A 26,659-nucleotide genomic window follows, 5' to 3' on the forward strand; every position below is an offset into this window, starting at 1 on the left:
ATCGCTGCTTTCTCTTTTTTTCTTTAATATATATTATATTATATATATATATATATATATATATTCTATACCTCCGTGACCGATAAAAGAGTACCGTCGAATGTCGAGCGACGCTCATATATATTTTGAACACTTCACAAAAGGGGCGGGTGGTGGGGTGGGACACGGCGATTACTTCGTGTAAATTCGTAAATATAGTTCGTCTCGATAGATCCGACGATTAAAATCCGCCGCAGTTGTTTGTCATCACCATATTTTGTTGTTCCCTTTCGATTATTTGAAAAACTCGCTCGAGAACGTTCGATCGCGATCTCGATCACGTTTATCACGACGTTGTTCTTGTTGGTTGTTGTTGTTCTTGTTGTTGTTGTTGTTGTTCTTGTTGTTATTATTATTATTAATATTATTATTAATAATTATTAATTATTAATTATTAATTATTATTATTATTATTATATTATTATTATTTTTTTATTATTATTATTATTTTTATCATTGCTTCATTCTCGAGGAGCCATTGCAATCAGCGCTGACAATCTGTCGAGATGGCGAGGTCCTCTGTCAGTAGACCCAAGAAACCGGTACCCATTGTGGCGTCGTGTGAACTCGTTCGATCGCTGCCTCCAATTGGGCGATCGTTTCCTCAATGTCGTTGTTTACGATGGTCAGGTCGAAGAAATGTCCATACGCGTGTTTCAACATGTCCGATTCCTTCGCCAACCGTTCCAGGCTACCGTCGTACTACAAAATTACATTTTATTAATAATTACGAATGAAAATGTTTAACATACTTCTACGGGTAATATCATAAAATGTTTAACAATAGTTTATTGTTATACGTACGTCGGTGATGTTTTGAAGTACGGGTGCTGCAATGAAGACAACGTACGGTGCAAACTCGGCCGTACGTAGGACTTTCAACGCTTGCGGTTCAACATCCAATATCGCCATTCTTCCTTCTTCGTGAATCTTTCGAATAGTTTCCAATTTCGTTCCGTACATTGCATCCTCGTGCGTTCCTGAATATATCGTTCAAATTCATTTATTTATTTATAAGAGAATGTTGACTATTAATAATCTGATACTAACCATATTCGAGGTATTCGTTAGCAGCTATGTCAGCCATCATCTCGTCGTGCGACACGAAATAATAATTACGTCCGTTTTCTTCGTCGGTTCTTGGAGGCCTCGTTGTATCTAAACGAATCGTATTAACATCAATTTTTATTTTATTCTCTCTCTCTCTCTTTCTTTCTATTTTATCATTTTGAAATAATACTCACGCGGAATAGGATAGGCATATTTGTCGGGATGTTTAGCGATAATCGTATTTTTGATATGCCGACGACCAACACCGTGTGCTCCTAATAGAACCAGAGTCTTGCGTTGGAAGGCAGGATCTGTAAAAGAAAACAAAAAATATATATATATTATATAACATAATCATAGTATTTTCTTTTCTTATATTTCAAGTTATATTTCAATGTAAAATATTAATAACAATTAATACTAACAGGGAAGTTTGACGACTTCCTCGTAAGTGACCAGGTCCAGCTGATCGAAGACTGCGTTATGTTTCGCAAGATACTTGTCCTTGTATTGTTTCTTCTTACGTCCAAATATCGAGCAATTCACTGTAAAACAAAGATCAACGTTAACCTTGTTTGTAAAAATACAAAGTGACAGCGTCGACGATCTTATTTAAAATTAATAATAACTTTAACGGTGTATATCTGTTTCATTCGTTAATGTGTGAATTTAACAAACTCAGCCAGTATTATTTGTTTTTTTTTTTGTTGTTGTTGTCATTAATTTGTAAAAGCAACAAGTCAAGCTAATTCACAATGGTAAATTCTAAATAAAATCATTACTATGATAACAATAATAATAATAATAATAATAATAATGATAATTCTGCAAAGAGTATTGTCATAAAATGCTGGTACAGTGGAACTCGTGCAACTAATAAATTACTTTGCGAGCATTCGAAGAAAAGATCTTTAAAAAGCATACAATTGCGGCTTCATTTTCAGAGCCAAGTGTAAATCGATTAAATACAGTGTCTTATTTATTAATAACTTTTGTTTTTAAAGGAGAAGCTTCCTCGGGGTTCAGCTTTTTTCGGGCAGCTTGGTTGACTGTTCGATATACCCGCCGATGATGTTGAATGAACGAAGATAGAAACGCCGGCCACTCTAATTTTCCTGATGAACGTGGATAAAATGGGAAAATGGTTCTTCCAATAGAAGTGGATGATACACGATAAAGGTACAAATTTTCTCGTTTGTTTCGATTGATTGAAATCCTAATGGATTCGTATCGAGTCATCTTCCGAACGAGATCATTGACTCTTTTTCGATATAAACGAATGCTTAATCTCAATTCCCCCCTCCCCGCCTCCCCCAGCCCCCCCCAAAAAAAATAGAAAAAGCCAGTCAGTTCGTCTGGATATTTAGTTGAAAAGAAGCTATAATCGAAACAGGAGATGGGAATTCCCATTAAGAGGAATGTTCCAGCAGGTCGCAATAATAAAAATGTCAAGGACGATGTCAACAGGGGATAGGTCTCTCTTTTTTTATGCGTGAAGTTTCGAAAAGAAATGTCACAATCTTGTCTGTGTGTGTGTGTGTGTTTGAAACGATGTGCGCTTGTCGGCTTATTGCTTGTTAGTTAGTCAGCGAGAAGAAAAAGAGGAATTGTGCTACATAAGCGTTAAATGAAGTGCGTGACACGATTTGCTTAGGAGATATGGCATGCATCCCTTTAAGAAAGCAATACGTCCAACGGTTCAAGGATTTCGATGGTCTTTCAATATGTTGAAAAAAATATAAATTAATCGTCATTTTGTATTTTCATTTAATTTCAACGAATTAAAATATCATCGAATATAGTTAAAGCGAACCGTCGGTAATATCGTTTCTTTCTTTAATTTTCGTGCGTCACGATAAAGAATGAACGAGAGAGAGAGAGAGAGAGAGAGAGAGAGAGAGAGAGAGAAAGAGATAGATTTCAGCAAAGTGTTTTTGCGTTGATTTAAAAACACGACGGTTAGAAGTTTTTCGTGTAATTTTACGTTTTTCTTTTTCCTTAATAAAATCTAGAGAAATATGTTATATATATATATAAAAAAAAAATAAAATAAAATACAATATGTGTGTGTGTGTGTGTGTGTCTGGATCGAGTGAAAAAGATATATATATATATACTCTCGTGTATAATAAATAATTATTGAAAATAATTCTTCTCTTTTCCTGCAAGGTAGATATAAAATTGGTTGATTTAAGTGTACGCTGAAAAATGAATATGTTAATTATGTTGAATTTGATGTTTTCGGATTAGACACGAATGTGGTAAACTCGCGTTAATGGATCTCGAGTAGAGTGTTATGATTATTTTTTGATGAGCTAATTAAAAACAAGATTGTGATAGAGTATAAATATAACTAAAGCCCATATTCGAGTCGTTCACATCTCGGCTGTGTTATCTCTATTTCTGCAATAATTATCGAAGAAGACGAATATAAACGCGTGTGTTGGAAGCGTGGGAACGATATATATGACATAGTGTTTTTTTTTTGTTGTATTTTTTTTTTTTTTTTTTTTATTTGTTGTAGTTCATGCGACTACGCTTTCCTACATGACTCTACGCGTATCTACCTGAAGGCAGGGTCATACCTGTCGAACCGTCGCAGCCTTCGGTGTGAGAAGAACATCCTCCTTCTCCTTCAGCATCTAGCCCACATAACACAAAACAATATGATATATCATAGCAACCATCTATTACTTTTTTTTTAGTTGCTATCTTATCAGACTTTATTTTCCTCGATCATTATTCATCTCTGAATTTCTCCATTGCATCGTTGTTCATTCATTCATTCATTCGAATTTATTACTAATTGCAGTAACACGTCGTTTCTTTTTCTATTTTTTTTATTTATTTATTTGTAAGAACGATTATTTGTTTTCAGCTTCTCGCAGGTGCGTTTCCTCTTCTTCGTCATCGTACTCTCCTCTCCTTTTTTTTTTCTTTCCATTTTTATTTGATTATCGAGATAAAGTAGTTGGTAAGATAATGAAGGATTTCATGGAAAGGGGGTGGGGAGAGGGTGGGGGACACAACGACGATCGAAATAATAATTCGTCTTTATATATTCGTATCGATAGATAATCCTGCGATCTGCTGGAACTTCCGTATTTTAAAACGCATTTTATTTTTTATTTTTTTTTTGGTGCGTGTGCGTGCATGCGTGTCTCTTTTCGCCGTGTTTTTCTTTTCCCCCTCTCAAAAACACGGGGTCCGCGCATTTTCCTTATCGTAAAAAAAAAACAAAAAGACTTATTCTAAAATGTCATTCGATCTAGCCTAATTGTCATTGTGAAAACGACTCGCTACGGATCTCGCAATGATATTATTATATACGTCAATAAAATTCAATAACGATTCTACGCATCCTAAATATAATTATAACTCAGAGCATCAATTCATTGCTATACATATAGATACACACATACCTACATAGTATACACAGAACGTATATTTACGAACAGCTGTGGAATATATATATATATATGTTATCGATGAGATAAATTTATGCTTTGTTCGATTATTACGTATTCTTTCTTTCTATTTTAATTTAATGGTAAATTTACAAAAAAAAATAAAAATAAAAAAAGGTAGGATCAAGAGGAATAGGTGTGAGGGGTAGGGGTAAACGTAATCACGAGTGTTTCATATATCTTACGGTGGAATTTTGTTTTATCCCTGGAAAATAGCGATACGTGATACGATATTACGTATAAAAATATCGTAGCACAAATATTCTAGCAGCATAGGGGGAGAATTTTGCGTGCCAATCCACGAACGAAAGAGTATAATATATTTGTCAACTTTTTGTTCTTTTTTTTTTTTTTTTAAATTCGCGTGATAATAATAATAATAATAATAATAAGGCTTACAGAATGAAATAAAGAAAATAAAGGGGATTACCTTGTTCCTGTTTATTCTTTTCTATTGCCATACAAGCGATACGCCATTCCTGAAGTTCGGGGGAAGGTATTAGACCAGCGGAACCAGCCGCGTTGTCCTTACGTGCTTGCCACCAATGATGATCGTCCTTGCTAATTATTTGTAGTATGTCGCCGGTTTTAAATGCGATGCCGGCCTGTGCGCACGGTATTAGATCGTCTTCTAAAGGATCGTAGTCAAATTGCGCGCGTACGAATATCTGCGAATGCACACAGAGACAAAAAATATCGTTACGATGTTTTATCATTGGAGGAGATTGAACGAAAAAGAAAAACAAAACAAAAAAAAAGAAAAATCCAAACGAGGAAATATTTCGAATCGAAAGGTCGATCAACGGAAATAAATTAAAATTTCATGGTAATTGAAAAGAGAACAAACATTTTTTGTTGTTGGTAATAAAGACAAAAGAAGAAGAAGTAGAAGAAAATGACGATGATCGATCGATCGATCGGGTCTTGGATGAAATGTTAAAAAAACCAAAAAAGTAAAAAAAAAAAAGAGAGAAGGTAAGTAAAACAAAAAATACAAACATAAGGGCATTCTCTATAGACCGCAAGCTATGGTGATAAATTAAATCGGTCCATTGATCGTTCGTTTCGATCGCTGATGAGATCTACTATAATAAAGTGGTTGCAAAACTAAACAAACTATAAGTAAACGTATTTATTTTTTTGTTGTTCTGTTTTATCTAACACATAACTTCTCTTTCTTTTGCTCTCTTGTTTTTTATATTTTTTTGGGGGGGATTTTTATTTGCTAAGGAAGCAAAGTATGCGCGCGCGAGAAAGAAAGAGATAGATAGATAGATAGATAGATAGACAGATAGAAAGAGACAGATAGACAGAGTGAATGATAGAGAGAGAGAGAGAGAAAGAGAAAAATAAAATTGCAAGCTATCAGCTAATAATTCTTGCTAGAGTATGAAGCGTACGGTACGGATCAATCGTTTCCGTGATGGAAATGTTTGGAAAAATGATCGTACCGTTTTCCGTTAACAAACACGAAAAATATTAATCAGCGATCGAGCCGTGATACGACTTCGTCCTGTATAGTTATCAAACAACAAATAGGAATGGATAAATTATCAAAGAAATAGGGATTCAAATGATTGTTATAATTAGCAGCACTCTTCTCACAAAAACGAATCATCCATTGCGAGATTTGTGACTTTTATTTTGTCAAGTAGTATCACTGGCTTCTTATATTAATTCTTTTTTCTTTTTTTTTTTGTTTATCTTTCAATCATTACAATTGAGGGAGGGGGGTGCACTGCAAGGCGACGATGTGGCGAGCGGGATGAGGTTGATGATTTTTTTTTTTTTAATAATAATAATAATAATAATAATAATCAATCGATTGCATTGACAATACATTTACAACGAGCTACTCTCGTCGAGTGGTCATAACAAAACGGATCTATTTGTTACATAGATCTTGTTTAAATATAGTATCTTCGTATTTTACTTTTTTTTATTTTTTTTTTGTTTTGTTTTCTATATATTTGCATTTAGCCCACCAAAGGAAAGACGTCTTACGCATTAGCTACGCCAAAAAACGGATTTTATATTAGATCGACGTGCGTCTAATTTAGCGCATTAACGATAAAAGTCCTCTAGCGATAATGCAATATTTATAAAAGGACGAATACAGTTTACGCTTTTTTTTTTTTTTTTTTTTTTTTCTCTTTTTTTTTTTTTTTTTCCACAAGAAGCTGAAGCACTAGGTTGTTGCACATATTAAATATGTATGACGTATAAAAAACAGAGAGGAGACAAACGTAGATAGGCACACACGCAAATGTATGTATAATATATTACAATAAAATAACGCGCGCTGCAGAAATGCATTTATTCGGGCTCTACTTTGGCGGTGCGTGTAAATAAGAAGAAGACGTCGTTGTTGGAAATGTACCGGCGATTTACAATAATTTTTATCTTTTTTTTTTTTATACGAATAAAAATATATATGTATATATATATAATATATTGTATTACAAATATTCAATATTTCAATTCAATTTATTTTCTTTATATATATATGTACATATATATTTGTATATATGAAGGGAAATATTGTGCCTGGCCGGTAATAGATGATAAATCAGGTAAAGGTTATGAAAGGGATGCGAAGGTGCGATTCGATTTCGTTGCGAGCTTGCGGATAACGAAGGATTTATTAAAAAAGAAAAAAAAAAAGAATAAAGAAAGGATTATTATTACAGGGACGAAACGTTTTTAAATTTAATACGATATCGTTTTAAACGACATCATTACGATTTAGTAATTCTATTAAACAACAACATTTTTCTTCCCAGTTGAAAAGAAAATTCGTAGCTCGTAACCGGTGAGCGACGAGGAGATACAAATAAATTATTATTTCAATGAAACGAGAATGGAACACACGCAAAATTATGCGACCGCGCGTTGATCCACGGGATTGCGCGTACGTACTATGATGGTTGTCATACTTATTACGAATGAAACTAAATTAAAACAATAGATCATCGATTCTCGCAATCGATAAACGCACTCGCGCGTTTTCTAAGCTCGTATTTTTTAGAATCTACGCGTATTTTTATATTTGCATTTAAAAACCATGTATCGCGCGACAACAAAACAAAAAAAAAGAAAATAATAAAAAGAAAAAGAAAAAAAAAATATTGTCGAAGTAATGAAACAAATCGCGACATTCAATAACAACGGAATAGGTAGAAAGACCTACTTTTCTGCAGTGGCGTATGAAACGTGTTATAAGATAGGTGGAAAGAGAAAGATAGAAAACGCGCGAGAAAGAGAGAGAGAGAGAGAAAGAGACAGAGGGATAGAGAAAGAGAAAGATATAGAAAAGTAGAGAGAGAGAGAGAGAGAGATAGAAAGAAAGAAAGAGTCGAGGGTATCAGTCGAGTGGTGGAATAAGTTCGGAGGGATGGTAAAATGTGCGTGTGCCGGGTGTGTGTGTGTGTGTATTATTTAATGTAGAGACTTGTGTTATATAAATGTAGTATGTGTGTGTGTGTATGTGTGTATGGGTAATATGTAATAAACGCATAGCCTTCTAACTACAGCAGTCCAATCACACCAGATCAAGTGGCGGTACTTACTAACACTGGCAGAGGCTTAATCCTGAACAACTAGAGCGTTGAGGAAACAGAAAAAAGGAAGATCGATTAATTTTGTAATGTGTCGTTCAAGTCTTATCGAGAGAGAGAGAGAGAGATAGACAAATTTTTGTTTCGTATCATTTGGAAAGAATTTTTTCTGTTTTATTTTTTTGTTTGTTTGTTTGTTTGTTTTTTTTTTTTTTCCGGGTTTATTTTATATCTTTTCCCTGCGAGTTATTTATTATCTCTCGCTCTTTTCTTTTTCTCTTGTTTTTCGTTCTGCGTTTTATTTTTTTTTGTTTTAAATTGTTTTTTTAAATCGTCTTTGTTTTTTCGTTCTTTTTTTTTTTTTTTTTTTTGTTTGTTTTTATACGTATCCTTTCGTTTTCTTTTTTTCTTTTCTTTTTTTTTTTTTTTTCTATTGTTTGTTATTAACGAAAACGGAAAATGCACAAAACGTCGCAATTGAAATCAAACACCTATAAACGTTGTTTGCCCATACACGCGTCAACGCTTTCGAGATGCACGACGCTTGCTTGCTTGCTTGCTTGCTTGCTTGCTCGTGGTTGTTGTTGTTGTTCTCTTCCAGTGCATGCAGATTTTGAATTTTTCTTTTTTTTTTTTTTTTTAAAATGAAATTCCGTTATCCCTTTTTTCTTCGGGTTTTTTTTTGCTTTTGTTTTTACTACTTATTTAGTCAGTTCATTAATTAAGCACACAGATGAATAAAATGGGTCTCGTACGTTGTGGTACGAATTTTGGCGAGGGGGGGGAAGAGAAAAAAAAAAAGAAGAAAATCCGTGCTCGCAGTAGTACCGAACATCACACGCACACAAAATAACGTTATACACAACGAGCTATTGTAGTTTCACTTGCTCGGCACTCGTTCGAGATAAATCGTTAAGAAAATATCCCCCATACATTTTTTGTTTTTTCCCCCGTAAAGAGAGTAAGAAAAAGAATATACGAGAAAGTTCGTAAAATGTGAAACTACCCTCGTGTTCTAACGAAATAAAAATCGAAAATAGAGATCAAGCCCCGATTTTTCTCGATCGATCGACCGAGCAAGATTTACAAACTATCGAGAAACGTGTTTATTACAACACACCTTTTCGTTTCCATAAAAAAATCGTCTCTCGCGATGATCTCATTGCAACGGTACGTTTTCTCTTTCGTTTTCTTATTTGAATATAAATTTTGTATCGAGAGAGTAGATGATACGCGTATTAGTCGTTGGAAAGAAAGAAATGATTAGAATGAAAAGACAAACGAAAATACACGCAATGCAATATTGTCAACACGAGGAAGAAGGATAATATTAATTAGGATTATCAATAATTACATTCACGCGCGTTAATTTAGAGAAAAAAAAAGAAAGAATTAATAAATACAACTTATTTACAAAAGAACAATGAAGAAATAAGAAAAAATTACGTGCTATCCATGCTTAACGTATACAAAATTCAAATGGAACCAACATTTTTCTTTTGGAAATGTATGTATACATATTATCTCCGGTTGTTGTTGCACCGTTTCAACGAAATGCATCACGCGAATCGTTCGGTGTTCCAGTTTTTTCTTTTTCTTCCACAATAAGATAACAAAAGGATATAATGCATGATGATACGTGTGAAGGTCGGAACCATTTATATATATATATATATGTATATGTATATAGTTTGCTTTACGTGCATGAAAGAAGAATTCAAAACTTGACTACGTAGACACGAGGATTGAGAAAATGTGAAGGTAACGACAAACTGTATAAACGCGATCGAGGAGAGGAAGAGAGAAGGGAAGGAGGGACGGAAGGAAGGAGAGAGGGAGGAATTTTGATGAACCTTTAAATAGGGTAATAGATTTTTGGCATGGTCGATGTTGGAACAGCTGAGAGCACTCTCTAAGGTTGTAAAAAAAAAAGACAATTTCTAGAAAGTGATATATAGAAAGAGGTACTGCGCGCGTTATCGATAACTCGTCTGGTGGATTGACTGCTGCTGATGCTGCTGAATCCTCTTGTCGAATTTCCATTAGAAGGACTGGCACTCTCTGTATATTCTCGGGTCCAGAAAAATAGCAAAAGGTATTATATATATATATATATATAACCATCCTCCTCTCGTTGTTCCTGCTTTTCAAAATATCTAACACGAACGAAGGAACTTTCCATAAAGATGGATATTTATCGATAATGCAAAACGTTTCTTTTTTTTTTATGAATAATATTTTTTCCAGCCCCGTACCCCGCACCCACTCTACCATCACTACGATCCCACCCCTTCCCCGCGTTAATACGAAAATTTCACTTATGGTTATTCCCAAAACACTCTCTCTTGCCAATTTTGCTGCTACCTTTTGTGGAACGTCTCTTCGAAGGTGTGCCGTGGACTTAACCGGGTCCCAGCTGTTGACCAGGGTTGGTTTAATGATCGGATAATAATGACGATGATATTCTATCGAACAACGTTTTGCATACGAGGATAGGATGGCGAGGTTATTACAAACGGGGGATGGGGGCCGTAGAACACAGAGATATAAATTTTACCTACTCAATCATCCACGCTTACTGCAATAACATTTGTGTGAAGTGGCTTTGTAAGAAGTGAATTACAAAAAGGGGGAGAGAAATAGAAAGAGAAACGGAGAAATAGAGACAGACAGACGGATAGAAAAAATGATAGAGAGTAATAGTAAGAGAGAGAGAGAGAGAGAGAAAGAAAGAGAGAGAGAGAGAGAGAAAGAAACGAGACGTGGTTTGGGAATAACGCAAGATAGACAATGTGTATACTTCTGTAAAAGAAAAGTTAGAAAATTAGATTCCTCCACGGAGAAATACGGAATCGGATGCACAACGAGAAAATAATTAGCGAAAGAAAAACAAATATGAAGGTTAGCCATTTTTTCGAATGTCGGGTGGTAGGTATTTATTGCGCGATTAAAAACGTCGCAATGATAATAGAAAGGATAATAGAAAATTTGTATTTCTTTCGATAAATATTGTTCTTCGACGAAGAAACAAAATGATTCGTTTACGCGAAGTTTTAGTAAAACGAATGTGTCTATAGAATATAGTGTTTTTACTCGCGCAATTTATACGTACAATTGGACAACAACAAAAATAGTTAAATATATACATACGTACGGATACGGATGCGTATGTGTAAGATAAAATTGGAATTATTGGTAGTATGCGTTACTATCATTGATTTTATTTGTTTATTGCAGGCACACAGAAATAATGAAAGAAAGAAAATAGAAATAGAAGGAGAGAATGATAAATAGTTAGACATAGAGAGAGACAAAGTGAGTGATAGATAGAAAAAGAGAGAGAGAGAAAGAGAGATAGAGAGAGAGAGAGACAGAGAGATAGAGAAAGGGATCACGTTTATATAGAAGTTTCGTGTTACGAGCCGTGATGTTCCAGCAATTTACGCTTTATTATGTCTTCGTACAATATGCTGTCGTAATAACGCCGCCGTTGTGTAGCTGCCGTTGCGGTTGCTTGTTCTCTCTTTCGTAAATTTCGCATACACATTAGTCGTAACGGAATAGACGAATAGACAGACACGTCTTGTTCTTTTATATTTTTTTTTTTCTTTTTTAATTATTTTTTTTTTTGTGAAGCGACGTAAGCGAGATATATATATGTATATGTTCGGTCGAAGTCGTTTAAAATTAAAAATTTGTCTACGTATTTAAATAATTATATAGGATATAGTGATACGTATAAGGATTTGACGCGTTAGAATTCATAAGAATATGTAATAATATACATATATGTGTATATGTAATAATATCTCTATTATATTTTTGTTATGTTCGCTTATGCATTATTATTTATCATTTGTGTCGTGATAGTTTATCATTTGATATTCGTAGCAATATCATAATTCTTCGTCGCGAATAAAAATGAAATTCCTATGAGATATTCGCGAGATATAATCATACATACATACATATGTATATATATAATGTATGTATATATGTATATAACGAATAAGAAAATGAAAACAATGATAAAAGGGTAACTTCGCCCGTTGCCACCCTCTTCTCTTGTCATCCGATACGATGGAATGTAAACGGATAGTTTGTTGAACGCGATCTAGATTCGCGAATTCGCTATTTTGAATAATGCATCTTCGCTATATATAGCTAGGCCGGCCAAGCAGAAATATTTCATTGCATTGTCCTATCGATACCGTCGAAATGTTCTATCCCTCTGTGAATAATAATCTTTATATATATATATGTGTATATATAATACAATATAAATAGGTTAGCGCGTGTCGCATGATAAATTTGCTACAATGTTATATTTTTCTTCGCATCTAATCGAACCGATGTTGATTTTCCCCCTTAAAAGATCTGTTCTTCTTCTTCTTCTTCATCTCCTTTTTTTTTTTTTTTTATTTTCTTTTTTCTCTCTCACCGCATCGTAAATAATTCTCGGAGAGCGCAACCGCAATGTGTACGACAATAAAAAAGCAGAATTATTTTAACTTTTTAAGTTACATTTAACGCTCGATAAACTTCGAATCTCGTATAACATATAATATATTATATAGGCAACTTGTTATATTATAACTTCAACACACATCATATCGCTTTTATAAAATTCAATCAAGTACTCTTCCTTCCCCCGCGCCCCTTCCCACCCAATCCCTCTACTATATCACACGTATAAGCGCTATATATATTTTAACACGTACATAGCATACCGCAAAAAGGGTGAAGATGGGTGATACGTAATATATATATATATATCGAATCTAACTAAACTCGTACGTTCGTTCGATCGATCGATATATACCATCGTAATACATAGCTGGGATGATCTACAAAAGTGCACCATCGAACAACAAACTATAATCTTGATCATACATTACAAGTATGTGTGTGAAAAATGAAAAGAAAAAATATATAAATATATATATATATATACATATGAATATATAATATATATGTATATAAATTATTTAACACAATCGATAAATATTTACAAATCACAAGTTGTTGTGTTGCTCGATATATTTGACAGTGAGATTTAAATAAATCAAAATAACTAAAACGTTAAAAGGAAATAAATTGAAACACGTATACGAGAAAGGAAAGTTTTTACGTATTACCGCATATATATATATGTATATGTATATATATATATTTTTTTGACTAGGGACGACTAGAAGAGGATAGGTAAATACTGCGGCGGAGTTATTAACAGCTACACTTTTTTTTTTACCAACTTATTCGAAGTCCACGCAGTATAATTCGTTCTAGTCACGACGAATCCGCGACTTATGCGTGTTCACTTCGATTCTTCCACACATGAAACGGGAATTAATAATAATAACGATTAAATAGAATTCCATGAGAGGAAACGGTTAGGCCTGAAAAAACATAACTCAATAATCGTAAAAAGTAAAGAGTAGTAAGTCAAAAATGGAATTTGTTTAATTATTTATTCGCGTTTGTTTTGCGTTTACCCTCAGCAGCATGTTTCATAGAGAAATTTTCGCGTATGGAGTTGAAATAAACAAAAAAAATAGGAAGAAAAAATAGGAAAGAAAAGAAAAAAATTAATTGTTAACACCAAATTTAGGAACCAAATAAAAAAAGAAGAAGAAGTAGAAGTAGAAGTAGAAATAGAAATAGAAGTAGAAGTAGAAGTGGTAGAAGAAGAAGAAGAAAAAGTAGAAGAGTAGAAGAAGTAGAGTGATATATTATACACGATTAAAAAGAATAGAACGCTGTTCCGTTTTATGAATCATGTTCTTAACGAGCAATCAAGCTCCTACATAGATCGAGAACTAGCGTCGCTAATTAACGATAATGGAAAAGGTAGGTAATTCAGGTATCACGTATCGTATACCCATCGCGTATATAAAGCGTGCGAATATGTCGCAGAAAAAAAAAAGATAGAAACGAAAGAAAGAAACAAGATATAATATATATAAAACATTTCGAATAACAAAAGAAAAAAAAGAAAAAAAAAAAGATCGATCGAATACCAACGATCGAAAAATCACAATGCAAAATAGGGCTAATAATATCGAGAGAAAAACGAAAAGTATTTAAAAGCTGTTTCAAACGAACTTACGCAAAGATATGTTTTTTTTTTTATCCTTCATGCGGGTGAGGGTAAAAATGAGGGGTGTAACAAAAGCTTTTTTTTTTTTTATAATATGTATATATACGACAAAAACACAAACAACATTCCAAATAACAATATGTCGAATAAAACGTAAATATATATATATATATATGTACATATATATATATAGTGCATTCCTTATGTGTCTTTCCAACAAAATTATTTGCTATCGATAAAGAAAAAGAAAAAGAGAGAGAGAGAGAGAGATGTTCGAATCAACGATGTAAAAGAAAAAAATAACGATAGATTTAGAGATAGAAGAGTGGTGGGGGGGGTTAGGCGGGAACGTTGATATTTGAAAAATACAGAAAAAGAGATGAGAAAGATTCCTTCAGACAGATCACGTAGAAATAGATAAATAGAAACGGATAAACGAAGATAGGAGGGAAATGATTAATAGAATATAAAAAAATATATATATAGACATAGAGAGAAGAGAAGAAGTAAGAGAAGAGAGAAAGAGAGAAAGAAATAGAAAAAGGGGAATAAATAGAAAAATATTAAAGGAAAGAGAAAGAGTTAGAAAAAGGGGGGAAAAATAGGATAGAAAGAAAGAGAGAGACAGAGAGAGAGAGAGAGAGAGAGAGACATGCACGCGTCGTGGACTCGAAAGCGCCGACCAAAGCGTTTGTTACACCGCTCGTACCGAATTAGCGCTTTTTTTTTCTCCTTTTCCTTTTTTCTTTCTTTTTTTTTTTCTTTCCATTTTGTCTTTCCTTTCGACTTCATTAAAAAATATACTCGGTGTATCACATCATAATTATCTTTGACAAGTTAACAATATTGTCCTAGATGAATAAATTCGTTGCTTCACATGATGCCATATGCATTATTCATTTAAACGAGACAGGTCATGACGACTCTGCGACTCATTATTTCAAATTTTTATGCCATTGGACAAAACTCGAAAAAACTCGCATTTTAATCGTATTTTTACATAACGCGGCAAGAGAAAAACTATGCGATTGCTCGATAATGTGAAAAATCGCTGGTTTTAAGATTAATTTCTTTAATTTTTTTTCCTTTCTTTTTCATCATCATCTTTCTTCGAATGGGCAATTATTTGCCCGAGGGGGGAGGGGGACGAGCAAAAGTGGAACAAAACAAATAGTAAATATTCGATGAAATTTATCTTGTCAAATTTCGCAGCGAATTCATCTGCAACGGATTTAACAATTTATCGTTAATAATGCGAGCACTTGCATATCCCTTGCAACGATATCTCATGATTCATGCACACTGCAGTATCCAGCAATATATATATATATATATATTTATATATATATACATATATGCATACCCTAGAATGTTTTTTTTCAAATCTTTGCATTTTACTCTCGTCGCGCGTTTACTTTATCTCAATTAGTCGTCGTGTATATATTATGTTTAAATTATGTAACATAGTAAAATATTATCAAAGAAAATATTAACCGGGAAATGTAAAAAAAAAAAAAAAAAAAAAAAAATATACTAAGATACATAGCTCTCTTTTTATTTTCTCGTGGTGTGCATCGTGTGCATGCATCATACTAACAGGCATCATAAGATCCTGAAGGAAGTAAATAATCGATCAATAATAATTCTTCATCTTTCCTGGAAATTGCGTATCGAGCACGATACAGCTTTTCCAATCGATATTTATCTATATATTAAATCTATAGTAATAATAATAATAATAATAATAATAATCTTTCTACGCCTTGTTTTTGCAGAATTTCTAATAAACTATTGATCTAAAAAAAAAGAAATAAAAAATACAAGGCGATAACCTAAAAAACGGTTATTTTCTATATAATAAAGATATAGATATAGAAGCATGTTTCTATTCTACTGGTTTCGTAGGAGAGAAAAAGATATATATATGTAGAAAGAGAGGGCGAGAGAGAGAGAGAGAGAGAAATAGATAGAGACAGAGATAGTTAGATAGATAGAAAAATATATGTAAAGAGAAATAGAAATAGGATAGGATTCTTTCCTTTTCGAGGAAGCAATAAAATATAATTTGGATTAGAGTGTGAACGTTATACGGGTTAATAAGAAATTTAAAACGCGAATATGTACTACGGGTCCGTAATCGAAAGAGAGAGAGAGAGAGAGAGAAAGAGAGCGAAAGAGGAAGAGAGAAAAACAGGAGATAGAAGAGCGAAATTTGAAATAGTATTCGGTTTTACATATACATACTAACACATACGCGCATATTTACTGACCGGAATGTCCAAATCATGGGACGGATGAATTAATGGGTACGCGAATGACATCGGGAAAAAAACGTAAACGTTATTGTTCGAGGGGAAATAAAAAAAAAAAAAAAAAAAAAGGAAAACAGAAAGGCAGCAAATCCTCGAGCAAATCGACGAGCGGTTTGCGTTGGCCTTTCGATTATTGCGAATATCGAATAGTAGACACGACGCGCGATAGTACGAGACGTTATATACTTCGTGACGGGGAATTAAAAAAAAAAAAAAAAAAAGAAAAAGTAGGAATAATAATAATAATAATAATAATTAAAAGTATGCGAAAATGAATCGAACCGATAAATCGATCTCGTTTAGGATTTTATCGTCGTTCTTTCCTGAAACCAAGCAAAAAAAAATCAACAAATCGGTTTTCTACCTTGGATTATCAATTGGAAAGCTTAAAAGTCGAATTGATTTTTCATTTTGATCATTGAATCAGTTCGTTTTGTTCGTAGATGTATATATATATGTGTATATATATATATATATGTTTATGTGGGTGTATATATATATATATATATATACGTATATACAGCGATTTATCGAAACTCTACGTATATTTGTGGGAAATCGGTGAAATATTAGCAGCACGCTCCTCCAACAAACCGTTTTTCTATGGCACCGCAGTGAAAGGTAATTCAATCTATTGTAATATCGACTAGTATGGGATACGTGTTTCGTTAAAAGATTAGAAGACAGAGTATAGTGGTATTTATCTATCGATTCTAGAACGATAGATAAATCTGTGAGATAGATAGAGATATTTATTGAATTTTCTAAATAACTCGAAATATTGTAGTTTAAATAGTTAGTCGAAGAAATATCAGACGGGGATATAAATAAATTATTCTATTTATTATTATTTTTTAATGTAATAATAATAATAATATTTCTCATTTAAAACGATGATCTATATTTATTTAATAGAAATATATTTTCTACGAATATTTTGTAGATTATATTATAAACATTCGATTTTGTGCGAAGCAACGCTTTTTCCGAGAGACAATGAAAAAACTTCTAAAACTCGTCCATCCAACTAGATAAGAAATTTTCATTACTCGAACGTTTAGTTTTTAATAATTTTTCTAAGCTCATTAGAGAACGAACGTGTTCCAAGCTCAACGTTCTTAGAACATTCATCGACTGACAACACTTTTAATAGATTTTATCTAACATCGTGACAATCTATTTAGAATGAATTCTTTATCGATAAGATTATTAATTAACTAAAACACCAATGTAAGATCAAAGTCATCAACAAAGTCGCGAAATTTATCATCACAGAGGTTTATATAATATTCTCAATAGACACTAATCGTCTAACGAGTAATTATATTAACTTTTAATTACGAGCCGCTTTTATGTGACTACGCTGAAAACCCTGATAGTTTTATTACTTCATAGATTTGGTTTCTTTGTGACTAATAGTATATTATACGATAAGTAAAGCTTTTTGACTAGTAAGTGTTCTCTAACATTTAATAATTAAATCTAATACTGACTGAATCTCGGCAAACTTAGTTTCGGCCAGGATTTTCGAGTATTCAGGTACGTAAGGACGTAATAAGCAATGCATTTACATCATCGTAATATTATTATCATCTGACTTTGCTTAAATATACCGATAGCTTTCTCTACGTATACTTTTCGTTAATATACGAATATATTTAGATTTAAGACAAATCTACAAAATCCTCCTACTTGATTAATATTTACGAACGAAGGTGTCAATATTCATCCTACATTTGAGACGTGTATCATCGATTACGAATAATTTAACGATCGACCGTTCATTTTTTTTTACGAAGATTATTATATTATCTCTAATATCTTACGAAGCTTCGCTTAAAATCAATCTCACTTCCTTACAAGTAGATAAAAGGAACAAAAATATACTGAGAAAATAATAAGACCCGAGTGTGGTGGATCGATCTCGAGAGAGAAAAAAGTTGGGTGTTGGGGGTGGTGGGTTGGGGGGTGGGGAATAAATGGTATCGTTGAAACTTTCAATCCGAGTTAACAATCCGAATCTATCGAAAGAAGATAGATAAGAGAAGAAGAAGAAGAAGAAGAAGAGGGGGTGGGGGCAGAAGCAAAAAGCCATTATCGTTGTATTTTACGTATTGGCTGCTGATAAGAGGAGTCACAAAAGCTAGCTGACTACTAACCTATCTAGAAAAGGCTTAAAAAGTTGTCGAAGAAAAAAAAAAAACTATCGAAGAAAAATCGGACCTTTCCCCCTAACCCAATCCCTCCCCCCTACGCCCCTACCAACCCGAATAAGAAAATAGAGGATTTAAGATTTTCGCGAACGAAGTGCCGAGAGTGGATTCAATCGACGTCTCGGTGTACTTTCGGTCGAGGAGGAGGCGCTTTTCGATTTTGAAGCTTTAGAATTCTTCGAAGATTTATCTTTGCTCGTTGTAGAGGAAGGTACGTTGTTGTTGTTGGGGTTGCCAGAGGGCCCGGTTAAATTTTTCACCGATTTCCCGGATTTGTTCGCGACACTCCCGGAACTCGAGGTGCCCATAGAAGGCGTACTCAAAAGGTATAGGATTTTTGTTCTCGGTAGTTGGATTTTGGGACTGGACACGGATTTTGGGGCTTACTTGTACCTCGCAGGGGGGTGGCGCGCTCCTGTAAGATGGCACGATCTTGAACGTCACCGATCCTCGTGCTTCCCGCTGAAACAAAACGCGAACGTATTATTTATCATATCATCACGTGTAAAAAATGGGAGAATAAATTATTCGTTAATTATTATAATATGAATAGACGTATAAGAATTATTTGAAATATTTGATTGAATTAGAGGTGTGGGAGAGAGATGATCTTACTTACAAGAATTTTTTGCAAGGCATTAACGGACTGATTGGCAACGGGTATTCCATTGATTTCTCTAATTTCATCACCGACGTGAAGGGTGGCTTGTCTATGGATCATCCCACCGTGCATAATTCGTGCTACTACACATTTTCCATCTTCGTTCATTTTCAAAGTTATTCCCTGGAAACATATAATAATGAATACGATTATTATTCCAATATATTTACTAAGCGTTCGTCGATGTAAATTAATGTATAAATATATACAGTTAAAACCTCCTATAACACGGTAGATACGTTCCTAGAAAATACCGTGTTGTATGTTCATTATTCCTTCGCGTTATTATTTTATGGTAATTTCAATTTTAAATATGTTAAGCAACCATTGTGTTGTCCAGTGCTGTATCAACATTTTCGCAATATTTTCTTATCGTGTTAGAGGTAAACCGTGTTATAAGAGGATTACCTGTATATCGAAAATAAACGAAAAATGAGAAAGAGAAATAATCTTACCATAGGTTCATCCGTGTTCTTCTGGAATTGCACCAATCTGACACGGGTTACGTTTTCGAGGTCAAGATCGCCATTCTGACCGTCGAGGTCATCGCCACCATTCAGATACGGAAGTAACGGGGGTGGTGTTACTCTCGTAGCTTCCTCACCGTAAACCTCGTGGCCAGCCACGTCGTGAGCTTGCAACAATGCCTGTAATCGAGCATGAAACGAAATCATGAATGGAAACGTTCCAATCGAATGAGCATCGACGACTATGGGGGCAAAAGATATCGATATTATTTTCTATATGCGCTTATTTTGTTCGTCATCGGTATGGTGGGTAAAAAAACAAAAAAAAACAGAAAAGAAAGAAAAAAGCAACGCAACAAGGGAACAAAAACGTGTAGCAAAAAAAGTGATCTTTCATTTTGCGATCTCGACGTTGAATTTGAATATAAAATAAATAAAACGTTATTCTGAATTTCTAACGGAATAAAATCATACGATTGTAGACCACCCACTCCGCCCAGACCCCACCCTAACACGTTATCTAGCGTGGGACTAATCGCACACGCTAGGATAACGTGTAAACGTAGTTAAACTCAAAGGAGTAGAATGCTATTTACTTAAGCGTCCGGCTTACTTCCAAGCTTCGTCCCATTTAAGTCTCAAATATTAGCGGACACATATCGCAGGCCCAAAGTTGGCTAACGGTTTCTCTTGGATTATAACCGAATTCGCGGTTTAGTCGTACGGTCTTTGAATTTCCGTTTCTAATTAGTACGGATTTCGATTGTGTCGAAAAAATCAACAAGAGAAAAAGTACAAGATCGGATAGTTTAGAATTAAAATCAATTTTTAATCGAATTGTAATATACATTTTCGAATATTTGTATGATCAAAAATGTTCTTCGATTCGTTAAAAAGAGAATAAAAAAAAAAAAAACCTTTTAAGAAGAACATACAAGCCAAATGACAGTTTCAGCGAATCATTTTATTGTTAGCGAAGATTAAAAGTGGATTGAAAGACGAGAGGAAGAATTCTCGAAGAAGAAGAAGAAGAAGAAGAAGCAGAAGAAGTAGAAGAAGAAGAGGCCAAGCCTATCTTTATTCTCTTCAACGCTTTTACACTTAACGGATTTTTCTCATTCTCCCACGTAAAAGAACTTCACGAAACTACAAGTCTAGGAAGTTAAAAGGTATACTACCCCGTTGAACGGATCCAACTCTTCGGCAAATCTTCAATCGAACATTGAAAGTATAGAAATGAAAGGGGGAAAAAAAAAGAGAGAGAGAGAGAGAGAAAAAAGAAAAAAGAAAAAAAAATAGTCAAGGAGAAGTGTAAAGGAAATAAAGATGTGCACTGCTGACGATATTAACAAAGAAAAAGCAAACTAAAGCAAATACGTCTCGCGAAAGTAAACTGTGTTACCAAAGCTCGTTATTATTTGCCATTGCACGTGAACCATCATAATAATATTCGATACTCTCGAATAATGCCTCTTTTCCATTTCCTTTTTTTTTTTTGTTCCCTATCATTTCATTTATATATACATCAGTTTCCAGTTAGATGAGATGAGTATAAAAATTGGTTCCTTCGGTAGCACAATTCAAATGGTATGATATAAAAAAATAAATAAAACGCGAGAAAGAAAAGAAGGGAATCATAATGTCTGGGGACTCGTAATGGGTAGGGAATCGTAATGTTGGTAGGTACTTAAATGTGGATTAATATATTATAATATATAGTATATTATTAATATATTAGTATATTATTATATTATATTATATTATAATATAACAAAATAGATAAGACAAGATTTTCATCTTGTATACGTAATTTGTAACGTTTAACCTGTTATTTTTGTAACGAGTGGTGTACTCTCTCTCTCTCTCTCTCTCTCATGGAAAATTTAAAAGTGAACGTAGCACCACGTAGTGGAATAGGGCGATAAGGCATGTCGAACAAATAAGCGCCCTGTGAAACATCGAGATAATTCGTTGGCTAGTCGCCAATTGTCTGAAGGGTTCCGTCGTTCAGTCCTTAGTAGTAAGAGCGAGAGAGACAGATAGAGAGAAAGAGAGAACCTTCTCGAAACAGACGAATTTATGTGGACCATGTAAAACGCGTGTGCTTTTCGTACATTTACTTATTCACGTACACAACACTAGGGAGAAGGAAAACGTAGATGTAACAACCGGCTGCTCGCTCAGAAACGACTACGGCTTATTTGAAACGCTGCCAAACTCGTCACCTGCTTCACGTTGATAGTCGACTCCCTTTCTATTTCCTATTTTGCGTATATGTAATCTATATGTAAATCATACGTGATGGGTAAAGTAAATGCTGAATGAAAAGGGGACCACAGAGAGAAAGTAGATGTGTGTGTGTGTGTGTGAGAGAATAAGAGAGAAATAGAGAGAAAGAGAAAGAGAGAAAAAGAGAAAGAGAGAGAGAGAGAAGTTTGAGTGATAGCGTGCAAATGGTAGATACGGTATTGTTGCTACCGGAACAACATAACGAAAATCGTCAGACCGTGAATGCTATTCGACGGAACAAAATATTTGATTTATGCTAATACATCTGATTTATGCTATATTATCGAGATAGAGGGGAAAGAAAGAAGAAGAATGTAAAAAAAGACGAGATTAACTCAGTTTGATCGGTGTTCGAGTTGTTGGTTGAGCTACAGTTAATTACATCGAATCCATTGGGTATACCATTAATTAGAATCCGTTGTATTATCCGTCGAGAGCAGTGGTGACGTTCATTTACATTATTTTTTTCGATTTAAATAATATATCTATACGTGTACGCGTGTGTATATATTCGTGAATATATGTAAATATACGCGAACCAATGAAAATGTATAACGAACGGGAGAGAAAGAGAGAACAGAAAAAAATGAAATAAATGTTCATTATTAAAAACTTTGAAAATGTGTGTTTTGAAAAGCAATTACGTTCGGTTTGAAAAGTTAATCATTCTTACAATAAAATTAATGATCATTATTCGAGATGAAAATAAACTAACGGAACGCGGGAAACGTCTTACCGAATTAAACATAGAAAAGTGGTGTAATATAACGCGAAAGTTATCGAATAATTTCTCGATTTAATCGACCTGGGGTTACCGAGTATATGGTGGGGGGGAGGTGTGTGTGAGGTTTCAGAGAAACTTCCTAGTTTGGGTTATCGATGAATTGAATTTGAACGAGACAAATCGGTTGGTTTTAGAGGTAAGGGATATACTTTTTTTTTTTTTAAATACTTTTTTTATACTTTTAATACTTTTCTGTCGATAAAACGAGAGACGGGGAATATTTGGGTGATAGTTTGAATGATAGTACCTAAAGGTAGGGTATTAACGAAAATTTTGATGAAAATTCGATCGTGGAATCGGTACGTTTCTCCTCTCTCCGTTTACATGCGATGAACACACACACATACGCACACATACACTGGTTCGTGGCTTTCTGGATGAAATAATAGTACAAATCCGAGAGAAATTATTCTGCGGTGTGTCCAATGTAGCGGGCATGGGATCCGGAAACGAATTCATTTGGTTGAATGTTAGAATAGTACTTCTGTGGTTAGCAGTAACTACGAGAGGACCACGAACGAGATCGCTATGATCTTCGATTAATAGAATGGTTATACTTATATGAATATATAATTTTTATTTTTCATATTTTTTTTTCCCTTTTTTTTTTTTCTTTTTCAGACAATAAATTATAATTGCATTCGGATTTCTGTCGGATCATTCCGTGGCCAACGGAACGGTGGGGGAGGGTACTACACAATTTTTTTTTGGGGGGGGGTGGAAAACTTTGTTGTTTTACGACCATCAACGTTGATTGTACGATCGAGTTATGGTTGGCAAAATAAAATAAAAAAAATAGAAGAGAAAAAAAGATAGATAGATAGATAGAGAGAGAGAGAGAGAGAGACGCAAGGGAGGGGAAGATGATGTTACGGAGGAGACTCGTTATTCGCGAGAACAAAACTCGCTTGATTTATATTATACGACGTAACCAAATTTGTATACACGAATTTCCATAATCTGGTTGGATGGCACATTTCGTTGCTAGGTGCGCGGCGTTGTTCACTAGATAACAAGGATAATGAAATTTTCTGTGATTAATACTCGAAAAAAAAAAAACAAAACAAAACAACAAAAAATAAAGGAAAATAGAAGAACTTCATAAAATCGTTTAGGTACATGTAGAAACATTTAGATTGTATAAGTAATCTTTTTTAATAGAGTTAATATTCTTTCTCTCTTTACCGAGAGAGTTAGATTTTGTGATATCATCGAAGCAAAGATTCGCGGTTGGGAAAAGGTGTAAAGATCAGAACGATTTATCATCTTTAAAATATATCTCGACGTGTAAGACGACATCCATCTGAATCTAAAATTTTCAACGCACGGAAGCCACGAAGGATTTTAAAGGAGTGACTTTCTCATATATCTATGTACATATACATATACATATACATATATATATATATATATATATATATATAGGTATATATTTCATACATTATTGAACGTGACCGCGTGTTCGTTTAATGTATATATGAAGAAGCACACGCAAGAAAACGGAGATTCGTACACGTGAGAAAAAGGTACAAAGATGAGTGTGCTGACGTGAAGGAATTCGAGATAGAAAAGTAGTGATCTAGAGAAAGAAAAAGAAATAGAAGAGAGTCGAGAAAGAATGTACCTAGTGTGTCACGTTGATGTAAGTTTGTATTATCGAACAAAAAGAGAGTGATCGAAGGTGATTGCAATCGGTGAATGCATCAGTTTATGAAAGTTTCTTTGTGATTTCAGATTTTTAATAATTGTATTATATTCGTATTTTCATTTATAATAACTAATTTGATTTCGAAGGAATATTCGTTTAACGACAGATTGAAGAAAAATTAAAACGATAAAAGATTATCATAAGTTTCAGGGATGACTGTTCAAGAAGATTGGAAACGTAATTCAACGATAGACAAGTAAGTAGATAAGACATCTATTTATATCTCGGTTGGGTTGTTCTAAAGAAAGAAAAAAAGCAAGAAAGAAAGAAAGAAAGAAACGAAGGAAGAGATAAAAATTCGTGGAGTACTTTTTCAGATGAATTTTTCCTGAGAGGTTTCGTGCTACGGGGATGGTTTTACGAATGTAAACGCGCATAGTAAATATACGAAAACGTTTATGCACTTTCTCTCTCTCTCTCTCTCTCTTTTTCTCTATTACTTTATCTGTTCTGTGGGAGTTATAGGATGCCATCAAAATGCAACACGTTTCGTACTTACTCTCCCCGAGTATTTCCTTTTCGCTAAATGTTAAATTAATTCTCTTCTTTTTCTTCCACCACGACGACGACGACGACGACTAGGACGACGACGACGAGCAACGTTTAACGCATTTTACAAAGCCGGTGTTTAGTTAACGAAACGAAATAACGTTTCGCCACCGGGTTGTACACCCAGAGTATGAACCGATCGATTTGGTTAAGCTTTCATCCCGTTAAATAATTTACTAAGTATTGGCTAGACTCGACAAATAGCTTTTCGTATAATCGCCCATTCCCTTTTATCGTGTTTATAACGCGTTTATTCAGCCGATCCAGAACGAATTTAGATCGGTTTCAATCTAAATCAATTTATTTAGTCGTTAAGACGCTTAAGTTAAAGATTACGAAGAAACATAAATATATAACAACAAATTATTTTCATTTTCAAATGTGATCGCACGAAATATATTTTCCATAATCCTTTCCTGTCTCTCTTGACCATTTTGTTTCCCCCCACCCCATCCCCGCACCCACAATCATCGTGTCTTGCCTCGACGAGGAAACTTCATAGCTGGTGGCTTTTGTCTTCGTACGTAATTGCTGAAGTAGTTAAGGGAGTTTGTTGGAGAATGATAAGAAGAAGAAGAAGAAGAAGGAAGGAAAAGGAGGAGGAGGAGGAGGGGAAATAGGGAAGAATTCAAAATTGCTCTTTTTTTTGTCTCCCTTATCATTGAAGACATCTGAACCTCTTTCCAAAGGAAGGATAAATTATTCGAGGATCGCATGAATCTGATGTAAGAAATCTGTCTTTCCTATATAATTACTTCTCTTTGCGCCAAGTAACAGGAAGTAGCTTTTTGTGGATCGAAGTGACAGAGAGAAAGAGAGAGAGAGAGAGAGTGAACGAAGTTTGAAGATGTCGTTTTATACGCGGGAACTGATTCGCTTGCAAAGTTATGCAAATAATGAGAGGAAAAAGTATAGAGAATGATGGCGTTTTAATTGACCACTCGACGATTTAAAAAAAGAGATCGACGGAACGGAGATTTTATTGTTCCTGTGCAATATGTGGGTGGGTAGGTAGGTAGGTGTACACATCTCCCTGTTTTTCTCGCTTTAATGGTGAGCATTATAAAAAAGAGTACCGGACAAGTGGAGAGAACGGTGATAGAAGAAAAGGAAGAGATAGAAGGATAGATTAAATGGGTGGACGGACAGGGGGGACAGGGGGACGGGGGCAGGTAGGAAGGAAAAAAGATGGACTACCGCGGACAAGTGCAACGTGCATTGTCTCTCGAACTCTTCAGCTTTGGTTCATCATCAGCTGGACCGGATTAAAGTTGGACGTGCAATTTAAAAAAGTCGACGATGCATTAGAAATGTTTCATTGTTCGAAATATTACGAATTTCTATATCCCTTCCCCGTCTTGTCCAACCCTTTGTACAAGGTACCTGCTGTCCCTTTTTTTTTTCTTTCCTACTTTTACTATTTTTTTTTGTTTTGTTTTATATTGTCTCCCCCCTCCACGTCG

At 34.3% G+C, this 26,659-nt stretch overlaps 1 protein-coding gene across 13 annotated transcripts in view; it reads right to left on the reverse strand.

Moving 5' to 3' along the window:
• Nucleotides 1–492: 492 nt before the first annotated feature.
• The window catches only part of LOC122522554 (peripheral plasma membrane protein CASK), a 130,064-nt gene continuing 103,897 nt past the window's right edge, over nucleotides 493–26,659 (reverse strand). For 4 of the 13 annotated variants that reach the window (XM_043643735.1, XM_043643728.1, XM_043643730.1 and 1 more), the window contains 11 exons: nucleotides 19,855–20,046; nucleotides 19,358–19,522; nucleotides 19,126–19,200; nucleotides 8,126–8,155; nucleotides 4,987–5,224; nucleotides 3,675–3,731; nucleotides 1,515–1,634; nucleotides 1,284–1,400; nucleotides 1,090–1,197; nucleotides 844–1,019; nucleotides 493–741 (listed from right to left, as the gene is read on the reverse strand). In XM_043643735.1, coding sequence (XP_043499670.1) covers nucleotides 562–741; nucleotides 844–1,019; nucleotides 1,090–1,197; nucleotides 1,284–1,400; nucleotides 1,515–1,634; nucleotides 3,675–3,731; nucleotides 4,987–5,224; nucleotides 8,126–8,155; nucleotides 19,126–19,200; nucleotides 19,358–19,522; nucleotides 19,855–20,046 — 1,458 coding nt within the window. In that variant the 3' untranslated portion in view covers nucleotides 493–561. The remainder of the gene's footprint in view (nucleotides 742–843; nucleotides 1,020–1,089; nucleotides 1,198–1,283; nucleotides 1,401–1,514; nucleotides 1,635–3,674; nucleotides 3,732–4,986; nucleotides 5,225–8,125; nucleotides 8,156–19,125; nucleotides 19,201–19,357; nucleotides 19,523–19,854; nucleotides 20,047–26,659) is intronic. The other 9 variants (XM_043643729.1, XM_043643740.1, XM_043643741.1 and 6 more) reach the window with 6 other exon arrangements.

The sequence above is a fragment of the Polistes fuscatus genome, unplaced genomic scaffold (assembly GCF_010416935.1).
Source record: "Polistes fuscatus isolate 324 unplaced genomic scaffold, CU_Pfus_HIC Scaffold5, whole genome shotgun sequence".
Classification (NCBI taxonomy): domain Eukaryota; kingdom Metazoa; phylum Arthropoda; class Insecta; order Hymenoptera; family Vespidae; genus Polistes; species Polistes fuscatus.